General features: G+C 36.1%; 1 protein-coding gene across 2 annotated transcripts in view; it reads left to right on the top strand.

Moving 5' to 3' along the window:
• Window positions 1-19,797, top strand: part of kiaa0753 (KIAA0753 ortholog) — a 33,576-nt gene that overhangs the window by 4,940 nt on the left and 8,839 nt on the right. For both annotated transcript variants that reach the window (XM_058799866.1, XM_058799865.1), the window contains exons 10-15: window positions 94-183; window positions 1,599-1,686; window positions 1,854-1,907; window positions 2,108-2,278; window positions 2,729-2,804; window positions 3,036-3,156. In XM_058799866.1, the coding sequence (XP_058655849.1) occupies window positions 94-183; window positions 1,599-1,686; window positions 1,854-1,907; window positions 2,108-2,278; window positions 2,729-2,804; window positions 3,036-3,156 (600 nt within the window). The remainder of the gene's footprint in view (window positions 1-93; window positions 184-1,598; window positions 1,687-1,853; window positions 1,908-2,107; window positions 2,279-2,728; window positions 2,805-3,035; window positions 3,157-19,797) is intronic.

Below are 19,797 nucleotides of genomic sequence, written 5' to 3'. Positions count from 1 at the left end.
ATGCTCATGTTTGTTGTTGAAGATGATATTTTTTAACTGCTGAGAATGAGACAGCAGTAGAATCTCATTGGTGTGTATATTTATGTGCCATAGGCAAGCCTGGCTGGATCGGGTGACTGCAGACAGACTAAGGGAACTGAATCGTTTGAGTAAAGAGGAGGCTGACCACATTGACAAACTCCGGTATGATGGCAGCTCCCTCATTATTATAGTTAACCAGTGGTTCAATGAACTGTATACGCAAGAAATGAATTTTGCTGCTTGTTTGATTGAGTTAATTAAAATGAGCTAATGCAGTGCATTTCTTGAACATTTTATCACGAAATTTCATTGTTTGCCATCAATTTAAATTAGCGAAATGGAAGTTGACATAATCCATTTGTGTTGAATAATGATGCATGGAAATCCAGATCTAGACAAATTGGCTGGAAATTAATTTGAGTGTTTTTTTTAAGTCTCATATCATCTATGTAGATAATTTAATAAATATACCACTACATAATTTTTATTTTTTATTTTTCATATTATATGCCAGAAAAAGGGGCTAAAATAAACTAAATAAAAATAAAAATAAATAAATACTTTTTAAATGTAATATTTATACATTTAATATTGTATAAACATATATATGCATAAAGCATCAATTATCATTCAATCAATCATTCCTTTGCATGTAGTTGCCATAACTAATTTAAATTCTATCTGTTAAAAAAAAAACATTTTCTTTTACATTTTGGAATGTTTTCCTCAGTTTAATGAGGGGAAAAAAGGTTCATTGAACTTTCTGTTATTTGAGTGTGTGCAGGGGTGCGGGAAGTGGGGGTGCTGAGGGTGCTGCAGCACCCCCTGATTTTTTCCGTGGGCAACTGTTTAATTGTCGGGAATATATAAAAAAAAAAAAAAATCGAATTGTCTATTTAAGTGCAAATAGCCATGTTGTTGGAAGAAGCTATTTACGCTAACTCCACCCATAAACGTATGATTGGGATAGTCAAATTTGCAAAAGACGGCCACCAACTGTTAGATTCGAATCTGCCTTTTGGCGAACTTTTTTTCTCCCTTCTTAAATTTCAAATCACATCAGAAAAGCATTTATTTTTTAATAAAAATGAAGGAAATAATCAAAAAGTTGAACATAAAGTATCGGGTAGGGTTAGGGTAGGTGTAGGGAGAGCTTTTGTCCCAATAAGGTGGCATCCATTTAATAATTTGAAATAAACTTAAAAAATTACACTCAATAAGTTATTGCATACTATTTTATAATGTATTACAATGCAGAGGTGCAGATAATTGCCACTATTTGCAATAAGTAATGTTTTTCTCTAATCATGTTTTTCGCCACAATTAATCATACCCTTTTATTCAATATTTGCAATAAGTAATTAGCAGGATCCTGCTATTTTAACATAGAATAAATAGAATCTAAAGCTATTTGCACTGTGTAAATAGCATATCACTAAAGAATACTGCTATTTTCACTTAGTGTAAATAGCCTCTATCGCAACAACGCCCCCCAGACAGCACCCCAACCTAAAACATCTTTCCGCGCCCCTGAGTGTGTGTTTGCATTGATGTGTGTTGATATGTGGCCATGGTAGGACCACAGTGGGTTCTCCGACACAATGGGCGGAAAAAGCTGAGCAGGCTGCTAGAGAAAGAATTCAACCTTTGTTGGATCAAGCAAAGGTAAAGACATTCATCTGATGTTGTTTTCCCCAAATAATGTCTGACATATTAGTGTATCAGCAAGAGCTATAAATCCTTGTATGACTGAGTGTACAATTTGGACCATGTGTATGGATGTAAATAGAGAATCCTGTCTCTACTGTTTCTGTCTCATATTTGTATGGCAGGTGGTTGGAGCAGGAAGTGACACACTCAGAGAGCGGCTGAAGGTTGCAGATAAGGTGAGAACTCACACTTTTCTTCACTCTCGTATTCCTGGATCTTCAGCTCAGAGAACTTTTGTAAATTGAATATTTAATGAAGGTTCAATTTATAAATGTTCACACAAAACAAAAATGTGAGAAGGATTAATTTGAAGTAACAGTGAAAAAAAAAAAGTGCGGTACTATTCTGTGCTGTGTTGTGCTGTAAATGCCGACAGCCTGGGGCCAGTGCGGATGTACTGAGCGAAGCTCTTCTGGAAGATCTTCTGGAGGACGCAGCTCGAGCTCTGTGGATGACTGAGAGGCAGCAGGTGGCTGAGGCTGATGCTGAGAAGCAGCTGCAGGGCCCCACTTTAGAGAGCATGTTGCTGAGGATGGAGGAGATGGAGGTCAGTGTGTGGGAGCTAAAGGCATAGATTATAAGACTTATGAGTTTGGAGTGATGCCACACTTTTTGTATTTTAATGGTCTGAACTTGATATATATTTTTTATTATTATTATTAATAAAAAGGTTATTAAAAGTAAAAGATAGTATAACAATTATAATATAAAATTCTCATAAAAGAAGTGATAAAATAAAACCAAAATTATTATTAAAAAGTTATTATGTTCCAAGTAAAATTATTAATAATAATAATAATAACAATGTATAAAAATAGAAATGATAAATATATATATTATTATTTTATTTATTTTTTTCCTGGGGGAAAAACTTGGCTTTCTTTGGAACATTAAATTCATTTAAAAAATGTATATTTTAATTAAATTAAAAATAAAATACTTAAGTTAAATTAACTATGAAATCACATGACTCACAAAGCTGTATTTTGTTACCCAGAGAGACCAGGAAGAAGTGCGTCGGCGCTTTGCTATGATCTCATACTCTGACCCTCTTATCTGGGAAAAAGGCACAGGTGAGTCACAGGACCCAGATGGACCATTTACATTCCCCAGTTGATAGTAGACAGAAAGACTGCCAAAAGTAGTTATCAGTTGTCCTTTTGGGAGCATCAGAAGGTCAGTCTCAGCGTCTCCCCACTTTGTCCCTGGAGAGACAGACAAGTATGTGCTCTGCATTTTGTTTGGCTGACATGACAGTGGTTTCCACCAGATGGCAGCAGTGTAAAACGTTCTGTGTTTTGCAGATGCTCAAAGGAATATTACTAGCTCCAGGCCAGCCTCTCCTCAGCCAATCCGACTGACGAAACCAGTCCTGAATGCACCCAGTATGGCCGACATCCTCCTGCAAAAGCCAGTGGAGACTGGGTGAGTGACTATCAGCTGATTTTAGAGTGTATTGACTCCTTTCATGCCAGGCACATTTGGATCAGTCACAATTTAATCTGTCTTCAGCTGAATTGTAGGGGAACTGCACATTGACCAGGGTGTTTTTTTGCACTGCAATATCTGTTTGTTTAGGGAATATTCAATAACAGCTACATGAAAATCGAATTCCAAAATATTTGCTGGTAAAAGCCAGTCTCTCTCTCCCTCCGCCTCCTCCTTCTGTAGTTCTGCCAAGAGAGAGCGGGAGCCTCGCTTCTTTCTGCCCAAAGCTTTGGCAGCAGCTGTGGCTCAGTAAATTAATGAGGAAAATAAAAGAATAAAAAGGGACAGTCATGAGGGCGTGAGAGTTGTCTAAAGCGAGAGGGGCATGATGGGAAATTTAGTGGAACAGGTTCAATAGATACATTAGAAGATTAAAATCCTTTCTCCTTTTCGGCTTCAGCTCACAGCAAGGCCCTTCAGCTTTGTGAAAGTGGTGTAAACATTCAGCCTCCACTTTCTTTTTCTCTCTCAACGTAGGAGCACAATGTCTACACAAACTTCAAAGCACCATCTCATATCTAATCTCAGGGAATTAGTGTCTACAAGCCTTTCAAGTGTGCATTCTGTATGCTACATACTGACAAAAATGATCAACATACCTTTCAATAATTTATATTTGCTTTTATTCTTGTAGCAAATGCTTTTATCAAAGCGACAACACAAGCAAATCATTCTAAATCCTGCAGTACAATGTTTCAAAGGTACATACTAATGTACTGATGAAAGTTTGACAGTAACAAGTAAAGTGCTACTGGATGTGGAAGTCTTTTTTTTTTTTGTTTCTTTTTTTTATTAAACTGGCTTACCGAACAAATTGCTTTTTCTTTAAATAAATTCAGTTCCAATTAATTTTCTTAGGGATAAAAATCTACCTCAGCTTCTGCTCTAAACTATAGAGAGTCCTTTTACATTACTATAAGGTTACAATTAACAACAGATCCTAAACATAAATTCAATTAATGTTTATTTTTAACTATAATTTTCAACATTAAAATTTGTATGCAAACATGTAAATTGCACATAATGCCGTTTTTAAATTAACATCTAAATTATTGTAGGCTACGTTAGTTCTTAATTTGTTTGAGAACTGAGAAAAAACATTCCACTAATAGGCGCGGCGTCGTGGCCACATTACCACTTCGGGAGTGCATTATTTCTCTAATAATTTTAACGGCCTGGTGTCACAATCACACATCAATTGTTCAGATGATTTGTTTCAAGACATTTGTCATGTTTCCGTCCTGAAATCTCGTGTGTTGAACTAGCTAATTTTTTACACACCTCATCCCAAACCTTCCGTTGCAAATTCCAAAACGTCAATTTAGAGCTAATAACAGAGGCTTAAACCATTTGATATGCAGGCTAACGCAGTTATTAATGCAGTGTGACGCAGTTATTAGAGAGAGAGAGCGAAAGAGAGAGAGAGAGATTAAGCGCGTGTGAATACCTGCATCTGTGCGTCTCTCAGCAGTATTCAGCAGTAGCATCTCTACGAAACTTTAAGTTAAACTGCTTCAAGAACCTTGTTACTGAGAAATGTCATGTAGCTTTTCAGCTGCGAAACTATTTTATTATAAATTCGCAGCTCTGACAACTTTCTGTCCGCGTCTCCGCGCGAGTGCGTGTCTGTACTGTGTGCGTTTGTGAGAGAACGGGAGAAAGCGTGATTTCCGTACATAATAAAAGGTGGAAGACATGGAAATAATTTGTCATTTTTACCCTTGTGTTATATTTATTTGCTCAATGTCTTCTGGGATTTTTTTTTTTTTTTTTTACTGTTGAAGATATCCAATATAACAAAAATATTATATATATCTTCATATACTGCCTATTGCTGCCTCCTTGTTATCATGCAGTGCTGCAGTGCTGGGCATTTGTTCACTGGTCTCAGGTCAGTGAGCTACATGCTTCACTGACTTTCCTTGTCACAAAAGAAAATGGCACCAACTTCAATCTGGAACCGTTACAGACAGATAGAGGGGACTGCAGCAGGGCCGTGCACAGGGGGCACACTGCCCCTCTCACGAAACCCACCCCAGCTCAAAGCGTTCAGTAACCGCTCCGCTAAAGATCCACTGATTCCGCGAATCGGCTCCGTGTTTTCCCGCCGCTCAGCGGCTTCACTCACAATCTGTGTGCCCGCTCTCTGGAGACGACAGTTCTTCCCGAAGTTCGTTGCATTAACAGGTAGATGCATTTGCAATCCACATTACAGTCAGTGGTTGATCTGCTGAATTAGTAATTTGGTAGTTTGTTTTTGTATTTGCTCTCGGTCTTCTAAAAGTCGTAACAACTTTTACAGCATATCCACGTTCTTAGAATGTTTCATCAAATTATTGTACCCGATCAGATCTAATATAAATGACACCAAATTTGCTGTTGCTGGCACACTTTGTAGAAAAACAACAACAACAACAACAAAAAAAAAAAAAAAAAAAAAAACAATGCCTTCACAAAAAATGGAGAACGAGAGAGAAAGAGCAAAGGGAAGCTGCTAAAGGCAGTTCAACATTGCAAACACGAATTCAAAGCTCAGCAAGCCATCAGGTAAATCATCATATAGAATATTTAGCAGTTTGTTACACTTTAATTCTTGCTATTAAGTATATTTTCCATTATAATAACTTGTCTTAGTTACTAGTAATCTAACACATTTATAATATTTTATTAAAACCATATTAATAGGCCTATAATAGTTAAAAAGGTAATATAAATGTTCTAAATGAGCTGTTTATTAGTATATAATATAGATTTATGCTGTATAATATTAAATTAAATGTCTAATACTTCCATTGAAGATGAGGCAGAAGCAGGCTCAGAGAGTGAGGAAGAGCCAACTCTATCAAAGGTATCAAGACATCTACAATAAAGTCTGAAATTATTACAGTGCTGTCTTCTCTTTTAATTGTACACTATACAGTCAAAAGTTTTTGAACAGAAAGTCTCTTCTGCTCACCAAGCCTGCATTTATTTGATCCAAAGTAGCAAAGACAGTAACATTCTGTTTTTTTTAAATTATTATTTAATTCTATTTAATATTCTATTTGAATATATTTTAAAATGTATTTTATTCCTGTGATTTCAAAGCTGAATTTTTTGCATCATTACTCACATGATCCTTCAGAAATCATTCTCATATTCTTATTTGCTGCTAAAAACCTTTTTTTTTAAATTATTATTATGATGTTGAAAACAGCTGAGTAAAATTGTTTTCAGGTTTCTTTGATGAATAGAAAGTACAGAAGAACAGCATTTATCTGAAAATAGAAATCTTTTGTAACATTATAAATTCTTCACTGGTTATAAATTCTTTATCATCACTTTTGATCGATTTAAAGCATCCTTGCTAAATAACAGTATTAATTTATATAAATTCTTTCCAATACTGACTCCAAGCTTTTGAATGTTTATAGTGTATAAATGCTGATCTTTGGATATTTCTGTTCATCAAAGAATCCTGAAAAAAATCTACTCAACTGTTTTAAATATTGATATTGATAATAATAATAATAAAATGTTTCTTGAGCAGAAAATCAGAATATTAGAATGATTGGTGAGCAGAAGAGGCTTCTTAAAAAAAAAAACATTAAACATCTTCAAAAAACTTTTGACGGGTGTATATTTGTAACAACTGGATAATTTGTATTATCCCCCTTAGTGCCCCTTTTTTTGGTTTGGGCCACTGCCCCTCAAAATATCTGTGCACGGCCCTGGACTGCAATCATCCTTTTATAGTAATATTTGTGTTACTGTACCTTTACATGCAAATGTATTCAATTAACATCCCAGACAGTAACCACAAGGACTGGTTAGCCCCACTTGAAGATTTGTTTACTCTCCCTATATTCCAGTGCGTTCACCATGGGTGTTTGGGTTTAGCATGGATGTCACGAGCTGCTGAGAATCGAGGCTGCATGGGCCATGGTTTCTCTCCACTGCCCCTGATCTGAACTATTGTTTGGATTTATTTATCCCTCTGCCAGACACTTAATGCTGACAGAAAACATCGGCTCTAAAATGTCACTGCACCAGGAGACTATTCTTCAGTCTCTCTTACGGTGTTTGTGTTGAAACATGAGCAATGACTGTGACCACGATTAAGATCCCTCTGGAGAAATCCAGTGAGCTGCAGTGACTGATAGGGATGCAGGGATCAAAGCTCTGTCAGTTACACTGGCAGTTTTCCAGGAGAAAATCACAATAGATGATTATTTTTGGGGTTGGTTAGATTTAAAAAAAATAAATGCATTTGAAAGAAGCCTCTTGTATCAAGACTTCATGAATTTGATCAAAAATTACAATTTAAAACAACTGTTTTCTATTTGAATATATTTTGGAATGTAATTTATTCCTTTCATGGCAAAGCTGAATTTCCAGCAGCCATTAATGCTGTCTTCATTGTGACATGATCATCCAGAAATCATCTAAAAATGATGATTTTGGTACTCTAGAATAGGGGTCGACCGATATGTGTTTTTCAGGGCCGATGCCGATACCGGTTATTACAGACCAAGTGGACCGATAACCGATATATTATGTCTGATGTAAAAATGAATATTAATGTCAAAATTAAGAATAACAAGGGCTCTGACAAAAACTGCCTTCCCTGGTGTTGATTGCACTTCTTACTCTTGTCATCCTCCATGCATCCATCTACAATAAGGGTAATATAAAGAGAGAGTTAAAAGTGGGGCCACTGTATGCTTCATGATTAAGCCTATGAATACTGTACTACAGCTAAACAGCTTGGGGAAATGTAAATATTTGGCTTCAATAATTTACATGTTAGAAATGTATGTGTAATAGCATAACCTCTCATAATTATAATATAATAAGTGTAAATAATTTAATTGTCTTCATAGCTCCATTGTAGAAGTTGTGAAGAAGACTGTAACTATTTTAATTAAACTATAACACTAATAGCCTGTTATAGGCACACTTGGTTCAATAGCCTATTGAAATGTCAAAATTTATGTCTTCCTAATCTTGGCCTTTGTGACAGTCTCTTAATCTTAGCCTATGTGACAGTAATTTCGATTAGTTTTAATTTACAGTGCAGTGCAAATGAATCCATAAAACATTAATTTCAGTTATCTTTTAATCAAATGAGAGTTAAACTCAATTTTGTGGCAAACAAATCTGTTTACCATTAAAATTAAAACATGGAAGAAATAGCGTATTGTGTGATTATTCTTTTAAACAAAAGTTGTTGTTGTTGTTGTAGTAGTAGTAGTAGTAGTAGTAGTAGTAGTAGTAGTAGTAGTAGTAGTAGTAGTAGTAGTAGTAGTAGTAGTAGTAGTAGTAGTAGTAGATAAACCGAACTTTTATTTTGACGGGTTGCCATGAGGACCTCTTATGTGATATGACGATCGTTTTACTCAAATGAAACGGTCAAATGCTCATGAAGTAACTCTCAGAGCAGTTCTGGGGATGTTGTTCATGTATTTATGTCCTCATTTAGTGAGAAGGCAGATGCTGAAAACACCGCGAGCGTCGCGCACTTCAGTGTGTGTGTGTGTGTGTGTGTGTGTGTGTGTGTATAATCAAAACCGCGCGTCTGTGCCATTCACATATACAGAGAATTCATATTTAAATAAGTATTTTTGCAGCTTAGTATTTACAGATACTAGTCCATAGCGCGAGTCAATTTAATTGACCTACTTTTGATTAATTCATCCAAACTTTGACGAACTCCGTGAGCAGTAAATTCCCTTTATATGACTGGCTTCCGCGATTCCGTCTGCGTTTTCCCATCGCGGAAACCATAAATAGATAATATTGAGGTGTTTTGCAACTTCAGTGTAGTGGATTGTGATTTATTGCAACTTGAGCGAGGTCTGCTGCTGCCTTTGAGAGACAACTGATGCGTGATAATCACTGAAACTGTAGCAAGCGCTTTCAGTGTTAGAGTGCCTTAGTCTTCCACATTGATTGGTCTGACTCGTGACTCCCAACAAATCAGATGCGCGGTGGGCGGAGACTGCTCGAGGCCACAGAGTGGTGAGTTCTGACAGGCTGCATCAGAGCCAAATACCGCGTTTCAAAATTAAATAATTTTATCGGCACATCGGTTTTGAAAACGACCGATACCGATAATCATAAAAATGAGTAATATCGGCGCCGATAATCGGTCGACCCCTACTCTAGAAACATTTCTTATTATGAATGTTGTAAATAGTTGATCTGCTTAATATTTGTGTGAAAACCGTGATACATTTTTCAGGATTCTTTGATTAATATAAAGTTCAAAAGAACAGCATTTGTTTGAAATATTTGTTTACTCGTCACTAACAGTACTTTATTTATTTATATATATATATATATATATATATATATATATATATATTTTTTTTTTTTTTTTTTAATTTTTTTTTATGTACTGATATGTAATATTACGGTATATATAAAAGATTGCCTACAAGCTCTTGTGCTATTATAAAACACAGGGTTTTTTAAATTATATTTTTAGCATATTGGATTTTCATTTCACCAATGTCAAAAAGCAACATAATTTGACAAATTACACTTAGAATATACATTTTGTACTGGTTTGTCAAACAGAAATGCCCCCTTTTTGTGTAAAAATTTCTCCATAAAATTTTTAATCACTATATCATCAGGTGCACCAATTACCGGTAGTTAAAATCAAGTACAAATTAGTATAACCACATTAAAGAGGAAGGCCGACACGTTTTTAACGAGACACTTACTTTTTCACAATACTGTAGTTAAGTAGTCTTGTATCCAAAGCAACTTTTTATTGCACTCAGTGCCATTGCCTTATTTTGAAGGACAAGATCTTGACATCACTTCAGGATTCTTGTCTGCTGATGAAGCTGCCAGCTGGCCAACTAATGCGCTATTTCATTTCTCTGACTCAGGAAATGGCTGTCACTGAAAGCTTTTTCAAGATATTTTTGACTAATCCTTCCAAAAGAAGTGTTCTGCGTTCATCCTACTTGCAAAGTATAGTGACGACTTGGCAGCTGCTGTTCGTTTAAAAGCCACATAGATGGACACTGCACTCTTGATCAGAAAGTTACAGTCAATCTATTCATCAGCTCTCTCTTAATGCCATTCATTCTTCCAGCCTCAGTTAATTATATCCTTATGTTACAGTTTACATATAAGAATCAACCTAATGGTTCAATCAAACTCTCAGTGAATGTTTTACATCCTTTTCTGCAGCTTATTTACATCAGAATGGACAATTATTGGGCGGATGTGGACAGCAAAGATAAAACTCGTGGAAAATGAATTATGCAAAGCATTATGGTAATTATTCGGCTTTTAGTACAGCCACTAAAGGCCAAGGCCAAACTGAGGATTTATAATGAGAAACCAGTAAAACTTTATTTGCGTATGAAATGTGCCACTAGAGGGGGCAAGGTCTGGGGTCTTTGTGTCGGTGTAGCGTGTGCTCATGGGAGGTAATTTGAGGAGCGGATATTGGGCCCTGATGTTGATTAGCACGCAGAGTTTATTATTTGTTGTCTAATCTGTGATTACCTGTGTAGACGACACACTGTTTGACATGGGAACACTGCAGAGTTTGTAAATGCCACACACAAACCGATTGGGGATTTATACTGTTTATTTGTCATTGTTAGACTGGCTGCAAAGCAGCAAGTGTGTGTCCTTACTGTAGCACAATAGAGAGCTGTCAGTGTGGCTTTGCCTTTTAGCTTTTGTTGTCGTTGTTTTTTTAATATTCCGAGAACCATTTTGGCTTGAGAAAAGGGATGTAAGGGTGCGGGGGGAGACGCTAAAAAGCTCTGCTGGAGCATAATCAATCATCGTGCCTAGATTTGTAATGAAACTCAATACATGTTTTTGCTTCTCGCTTTTTCTCCCTCTGTGATTTGTTTTGATTTTTCTATCAGTGGGTTGTAGAGTCAAGTGTCATTTGATGCTGCCGTAAAAGCATCAAACAGACCAATCTGAGCACTGAAATCACCAGCCACTCCTCTTCCATTCCATTCCATTTTAGTACGCTCCTTTAACATCACTATTTCATACAATACTCAGACAGAGGAAGGATTTTGATGTAAAAGAAAATTGTGCACCAATTCTGTTTTCTTTACGTTGATATTTCAGTTGGACATAAAATGGCATTCAGAGTTGCACTGGATTTGATTTTATCCATCTTGAATGGGTGAAAGAGGGCAGTACATACAAGTGTTACAGGTGGTTGTCCAGGCATGGTTGAAAATGAAAATGGTGGGTGCCTGGGAAATTATTTTATAGACATCAAAAACTTTTTTTAAAGAAGTACTTTTATTCAAGCAAGGATGCATTAAATTGAACAAAATTTATAATATTACATTTTATAATATTTATTATTAACGTTTAACTCTATTCATCAAATTAATTCATAATATAAATCCTGAAAAAAAAAAAAATTGTTGGTTCCAAAAAATATTAAGCAGTATAACTGTTTTCAACTTTGGTAATAATAATAAATCTTTCTTGAGCACCAAATCAACATATTAAAATGATTTCTGAAGGATCATGATTCATGTGACACTGAAGACTGGATCTAATGGCTGTTAAAAATTCAGCTTTGCCATCCCAGGAATAAATTACTTTTTAAAAATATATTAAAACAGAAACTAGTTATTTTAAATTGTAATAATATTTCATAATAATACTATTTTTACTCTATTTTTTTTGTCAAATAAATGTAGCCTTGGTAAGCATAAGTTTTTTCAAAAACATAACTTATACATAACAAAAAGTGTTTTTTTTAAATAAGATATCAAGTCAATAAAATAAGGCTTGCTTTCATAAAATATCTCCTTTTCTTTATTTTTAACATTTATTTCTTACACTATTTTCGAACTTTCTTGTTTTAAGTGTAGATCTAAATAAATTTAGGCAAGGCAAGTTTATTTATATAGCACATTTCATACACAATGGTAATTCAAAGTGCTTTACATAAAAGGAAGTAAAATAATCACAACAATAAAACAGGGAACTTAAAAACTTTTAAAATGATTTTTGAAGATGAGTTTTGAGTCTGCATTTAAATGTGGTTAATGTTTTAGCATTAATTTTTTAGTGAGCGAATGTTTAAAAATGCTAACTTGATGGCATTACTTTGTGTCTCTACAACAATCTTAGTATGATGCATAATAGGCCGCAGATTAGATGGGTCAGCCGTATGGCTTGAGATGGCCTTAGACTTTCTATCACGTGATAAAACAGAAATAGAGAAAGCTACAGGCATTTAGTGGGGTTTATGCTTAAAACAAGAAAAAAAAAACTATTTTCTAGTGGAGTGGTATTTATTCTAAATCTGATCTTATACAATTTTTCTGCTCAAGTACTTTTTTATTGTTTTAATTTAACTCACTGAATGAGGATTTCTAATGCGTGATTCTCAGGAACAGAATCGTAGAGGAGAGATAACTGATAATGTCCTATGATATCTTATAATGTCCTTTGTCCACACATGGAGGTTATTGGTGTTGGAGGACTCCATAGAGTGACCAGCACATCTGAGAGAGTGTGTGATCCACCACTGCTCATTCAAAGCTCAAAGAGATCAATGCGGTGCCCATGGTGAGGCTGCGGCTTTTGGTTTGATCCTCATTCTCTGTTCTCGAACCTTTTATTTCAAACCGCCAACTCTCTTTCTTTCTCTCCATCTCTTTCTTCATCTAACCTTCATCCAGCTAATCTCCCTCTCCCTTTCCGGCTTCTCGACTGTAACCTTGCTGCTGGCAATGGCCTTCTCACTGGATTAAAGGTGCAAATTGCAGCCCTTTAGCTTTATTGCTTTTGAACTCTGGTTTCAGATTATTGATAGAGCATTGGTCGCCCAGAATCTCATTCACTGACTTTTACACGTCTCATTTCTGTTTGCACAACCTTATTACAGCTGGATTTCTCCATTATATCACTCCTGATCTGTCCAGGTCAAACGGTGTCCATCTATCCTGTTGTCTGCTGCTTTTCTGGCCCATTCTGTGTTCCTTGCAAGAACTTCAATAAACCAGTCTGATTAATTTTTTATTGAAGAACTGGTGAGACATTTACTTGTGAATTGGACTACACTGGTTGCAACCTTTTACTGCTATTTAAATGAAAGACATTGTCACAGAATGACAATGACACATTCAGTGTTATGTATCAAAAATGTTCACTGTAATGTATTTATGTATGAGGTGTTTACTTAAAGGGGTGGTTTACTGCGATTTCACTTTTTTCATTTTAAATAGTGTGTAACGTTGCTGTTGGTGCATGAACAGTATCTGCAGAGTTGCTGCGCTGAAAGTTCAATGTCTTTTAAAAATCAGGAAGTTTAATGCCTACAAAAACGACTCATATGGGACTACAATGAGATACTTCCCGGGTTGCATACGTAACAAACCCATAAATTTGCATCAACCCCTCCCTCCGGAACATGCAAAAAAGGGGGCAAGGCCATGTTCTGTGGCTTTGTCGAAGAGGAAGAGTTATAGTGGGGAGTTGTAGCCATGCCGTCGAAACGGTGTTATTTTCACCCAGCTGTCAGGTCTTCTGTGTTCAGGCTTCCTACAGATGCTGTAGTTGGTCAACAAAGGTTAAAATTTATGTTTGATTTATGTTCCTGACAATTACAATCCTAATTTAGTTCTCTGTGCTGAGCATTTTATGGAAGACAGCTTCCAGAATCTACACGAGTTCAATGCCGGATTCACACAGAAACTATTACTAAAACATGGAGCAGTTCCAACTTTAAAAACAGAGGCAGCAGCTGTTGGGCCACAACCTGTAAGTAAGATTTAATAATTTTAAATGTATTTGCATGTATAATTTCAGACGTAATGTTTTAGTTTTATCAAGGACGTAAACAAATGCCAACGCTGGCTTTAGTAGCCAGTTAGTTAAATGCGATTTCGTGTGTCTGACAAATGCGTACAAACATTTTGGACCCAAATTTGTAATTATGTACTAATCTTGTAAATGTATTTTCCATGTATACTTTATGACGTAATTTTTCGATTTGATCAAGAACGTAAACACAAGCCAACGCTGTTTGGTTATAGTGGCCAGTTAGTTCGATGCTATTTTGTGTGTATAAGACAAACGTGTACAAACTTCAAAAAATTATATGTAATCACCAGAGGTGGGTAGAGTACCCAAAAACTGTACTCAAGTAAAAGTAATAGTCTGAATATTTACTTGAGTAAGAGTAAAAAAGTACCGGATAAAAAAACTACTCAAGTAGTTAGTTACTAGTTACTTTGGATCATATACTGAATATAGTCTATTTTTATGTAGATCTATAGATATTTAGATAAAATTTATATATACATATATAGATATACTGTGTATATATATATATATATATATATATATATATATATATATATATATATATATATATATATATATATATATATATATATATATATATATATACATATATACACACATATACATACATACATACATACATATATATATATAGTGAGGAAAATAAGTATTTGAACACCCTGCTATTTTGCAAGTTCTCCCACTTAGAAATCATGGAGGGTCTGAAATTGTCATCGTAGGTGCATGTCCATTGTGAGAGACATAATCTAAAAAAAAATCCAGAAATCACAATGTATGATTTTTAACTATTTATTTGTATGATACAGCTGCAAATAAGTATTTGAACACCTGTCTATCAGCTAGAATTCTGACCCTCAAAGACCTGTTAGTCTGCCTTTAAAATGTCCACCTCCACTCCATTTATTATCCTAAATTAGATGCACCTGTTTGAGGTCGTTAGCTGCATAAAGACACCTGTCCACCCCATACAATCAGTAAGAATCCAACTACTAACATGGCCAAGACCAAAGAGCTGTCCAAAGACACTAGAGACAAAATTGTACACCTCCACAAGGCTGGAAAGGGCTACGGGAAATTGCCAAGCAGCTTGGTGAAAAAGGTCCACTGTTGGAGCAATCATTAGAAAATGGAAGAAGCTAAACATGACTGTCAATCTCCCTCGGACTGGGGCTCCATGCAAGATCTCACCTCGTGGGGTCTCAATGATCCTAAGAAAGGTGAGAAATCAGCCCAGAACTACACGGGAGGAGCTGGTCAATGACCTGAAAAGAGCTGGGACCACCGTTTCCAAGGTTACTGTTGGTAATACACTAAGACGTCATGGTTTGAAATCATGCATGGCACGGAAGGTTCCCCTGCTTAAACCAGCACATGTCCAGGCCCGACTTAAGTTTGCCAATGACCATTTGGATGATCCAGAGGAGTCATGGGAGAAAGTCATGTGGTCAGATGAGACCAAAATAGAACTTTTGGTCATAATTCCACTAAACGTGTTTGGAGGAAGAAGAATGATGAGTACCATCCCAAGAACACCATCCCTACTGTGAAGCATGGGGTGGTAGCATCATGCTTTGGGGTGTTTTTCTGCACATGGGACAGGGCGACTGCACTGTATTAAGGAGAGGATGACCGGGGCCATGTATTGCGAGATTTTGGGAACAACCTCCTTCCCTCAGTTAGAGTATTGAAGATGGGTCGAGGCTGGGTCTTCCAACATGACAATGACCCGAAGCACACAGCCAGGATAACCAAGGAGTGGCTCTGTAAGAAGCATATCAAGGTTCTTGCGTGGCCTAGCCAGTCTCCAGACCTAAACCCAATAGAGAATCTTTGGAGGAGCTCAAAGCCAGAAACCTGACTGATCTAGAGAAGATCTGTGTGGAGGAGTGGGCCAAAATCCCTCCTGCAGTGTGTGCAAACCTGGTGAAAAACTACAGGAAACGTTTGACCTCTGTAATTGCAAACAAAGGCTACTGTACCAAATATTAACATTGATTTTCTCAGGTGTTCAAAATACTTATTTGCAGCTGTATCATACAAATAAATAGTTAAAAATCATACATTGTGATTTCTGGATTTTTTTTTTGATTATGTCTCTCACAGTGGACATGCACCTACGATGACAATTTCAGACCCCTCCATGATTTCTAAGTGGGAGAACTTGCAAAATAGCAGAGTGTTCAAAATACTTATTTTCCTCACTGTATGTATGTATGTGTATATATATATATATATATATATGTATGTATATATATATATATATATATATATGTATATATGTGTGTATATATATATATATATATATATATATATATATATATATATATATATATATATATATATATATATATACACACACACACACAAACAAACTGCCGTTCAAAATACTTTTAATGTTTTTTTTTTAATTTATTTCATTGATGCAAATCAGAATTTTTATCAGCCTGATTTATTATCAATGCTGTTCTTTTTTAGCATTCTATTCATAAAAGAATCCTGAACAAAATGTCACAGGTTCCAAAAAATATTACGCAGCAAAACTGTTCCCTGTTGAAAAAAACAGCATATGCTGGTAAGGTATGTTTTGAAGCATGGGATGCTGGTTTGAGCTGATTTAAGCTGGTCCTTTGCTGGTTTATGCTGGTCCGCCCAGCTTAAACCATCATCTCAGCTTCAAAACATACCTAACCAGCATATGCTGTTTTTTTTTCAACAACACTGGTAATAAATCAATATATTTGAATGATTTCTGAATGATCATACAACTCTGAAAACTGGAGTAACAGCTGATAAAAATTCTGATTTGCATCACTGAATTAAATTCAATTATATTTTAAAGTATATTAATTATGTATTATAAATGTATATATGTATATAACCTCTGACACAGAGAAGAGTGAAAACTCCTCACATGACTGCTACAGAACATCTGAACATAACGAAACAAATGCACATTGACGTCTGTTCTGCAAAATGTAAACAAATGTAGCCTTTATTTCTGCAAGCGTAAATATTGTGAAAATATCAATATTAATTGTGTCTAGGCAAAGGCATTCCTCCTGGAACTAACGCGGGTTTGGCGGGTGTTTATTTCATACTCTGTGACAGCTTATTTAATGAATAAATTATATATTGTATTTAATGTGTAAGGTACATGTACAACAAACTGGTAATGTCATAGTGGTATCGTGTATTGTAATCGAATCTATACCTGTGGAACCGACAGCACACGTTCGTCTAATAAAGATCTTCATAGCTAGCAAACAATAGCCTTTGCAGATTTGCTTTCAACTGACTGAATATCCAAAGCCACGTCTTCAACGCTCTTTCTGTTACAGCTCTGAGTGAGAACCGCTTCAGACGACTCAGCGCGTGCGGCAGGCAACTGAACGAATCATTCAAACTGATTCGCGAACCGATTCACTGGTTTGCCAACTGGTTTGATCAAGCCTTCGAACAGAATTGACTCAAAAGAATAAATCATTCGCGAACGGGCATCGCTCATTGCCCAGAAAAAAGTAGACGGCGCGCTTGGAATAAATTGAAGGATTTTTAACTTGTATTGCATTAAGATCAAGTAACGCGAGGAGCGTCGCCCACAGTAACGAAGTAAAAGTACCGTTTTTTCACTAAAAATGTACTTGAGTAAGAGTAAAAGTACCCATTTTTAAATATACTCTGAAAGTATTAGTTACCCAAAAAATGTACTCAAGTAAATGTAACGAAGTAAATGTAACTCGTTACTACCCACCTCTGGTAATCACAACAGCAAACTTCCATTCAGAAACGTTTGTAAGAGCCGTGCTTGCGGAAGTTCTGCTTGACTCTCTTCATTACCGCTTTCTGGGTCTGATTCTGGCTCAAACTGATACGGCAATATTGACACCATTATTTACATTTGACCGGAGCACATGCAACTGTCGCCCGTGAAGGTAATGGGCGTAAAGTTTCCGGACAATGTGCAGTACGCAGTTTAGCCAATCACAACACACCGGCTCAACTAACCAATCTGAGCCCATTGCCCGTTTCTGAGGGAGTGGTTTCAGAGAATCGGGAAGTCAACCGGTCGTTCAAATGACAGAGGAGAAAGCGGCTTACAATAAAGGTGAAATATATGAAAAATAAGGCATTTTTAACAAACGAAACACAAAGACATGTTATATTGCACCCCTTAAACACAATCAAGTAAAGAAAAAAAGCAGCAAACCACCCCTTTAAGAATTATTACCAAAAAAGTTGTATGCTGTCTGAGTAGTTACTACATTTGAATTTGAAGTTGTATGTTGTGTGTAGTATGAATCTATATGTTCTATATAGAATGAATATGAGTAGTATGAATGGAATGCGGACATACTACATCCTCCATGTTGATACGGTCTTGTGACCTACAGCGTCAGTTTTGTCACTTCACTACTATTCACAAATCCTCTCCTGTGGCCTCATGGGATAGTAAAATATCCATTTAATGCACACTTCAGTATCTCACCGGAAATAGAAGGTCATCCAAGTATTTTTTTTCCTACTGTTTTCAAATACAGATATACTATTCTTTTTTTTTTTCTTCTTTTAAAGATTTATTTTTGGAATATTATTACGATAGGACAAATCAGAACTCATGGATCAGGAAAGGTCCTTGAGTTGGGACTTGAACTCGGGAAGCCCGTAGCGCCGACGCCCATAGGCCATCAGCGCCGAGATATACTACTTTTTTTTTTTTTTTTTTTGCATACTATATAGTAGAGAAGTATTTGATTTCAGATGCACTGTATAATTGAAGGGTAGTGTAATTCTTTGTCAATCAACTATTAAATAGTTAATAGTCAAATAATTGTCATTTGCATATGTCCTTCTGCAAGCTCAAAGTCTAATGTTCTACAAAAAACAGGGTGTTGTTAGTCAATATTGCATAATAGCATAAAAGGCTTGTTTTCATGGAATATACATCTTGAAACTCATTTTCAAGTTTTCAATTTGTAATTTCATTTAGTGATTCATTTTGTCAGACTGATTTAAAACCATTTAAAATTTTCATTGAAAAGGACCTGGTTCATGGTTGTAGAATAGAAATAGAAAATAGTAATTTCTGTTCTTCATTCACATTCTGCATGAAAAATTTCACCCTCCATGTAACGTGCTAATTGCCCTTTAGGCATGCTATTGCACTCTGTAGAAGTGAGGAATTCACTTTGGTTCTTGTTTTATAAGTGTTACCTTGTACCCTGTTGATATTGCATACCTTATTGTTGATGAACCTTCCCCGAAAAGAAGTTCCCATCATCTCCCTCTGTATCTCCCGTGCCTCATGTTGTCTGCCACACTGGAGCGTGTGCACAAGTCAGCTCAGCATTGTGTCTGCTCGTATAAATCACATGTGGAGCGTTGACAGTGTTTTTTTTTCTGCTTGTGACTGCTGGAGCTGTTGTTGAAAGCAGGAAGGGGAGAAATTTGGTCATTATTTTTTGGCTTGTTTTGACAGAAGAAGCCTGGAAAGCGTTTGCCCATTTCACTATGTATGTGCGTGTTCATTTTTACATCTCACAGAACTGCTTGTGCGCTAATTTCTTTCAGCACCTCGTATGACCTTTCTTGCTTATGACTACAGAGCTGAATTAACACAGGGGATGCCTTCTAATTTGAATCCCTTAATTGAGTGCTTACCTTGACCGTCCTTTCGCCTGTTCATGCCATTTTTGTTCGCACTTTGCAACCACTCAATATTTGACATTATTCTCCTGGCTGTGGTCAATTCCTCAC

The sequence above is a fragment of the Onychostoma macrolepis genome, chromosome 15, assembly GCF_012432095.1.
Source record: "Onychostoma macrolepis isolate SWU-2019 chromosome 15, ASM1243209v1, whole genome shotgun sequence".
In the NCBI taxonomy this organism is placed as follows: domain Eukaryota; kingdom Metazoa; phylum Chordata; class Actinopteri; order Cypriniformes; family Cyprinidae; genus Onychostoma; species Onychostoma macrolepis.
Note: the sequence above shows the minus strand (reverse complement) of the source record. Positions and strands in the feature narration are given on the sequence as shown.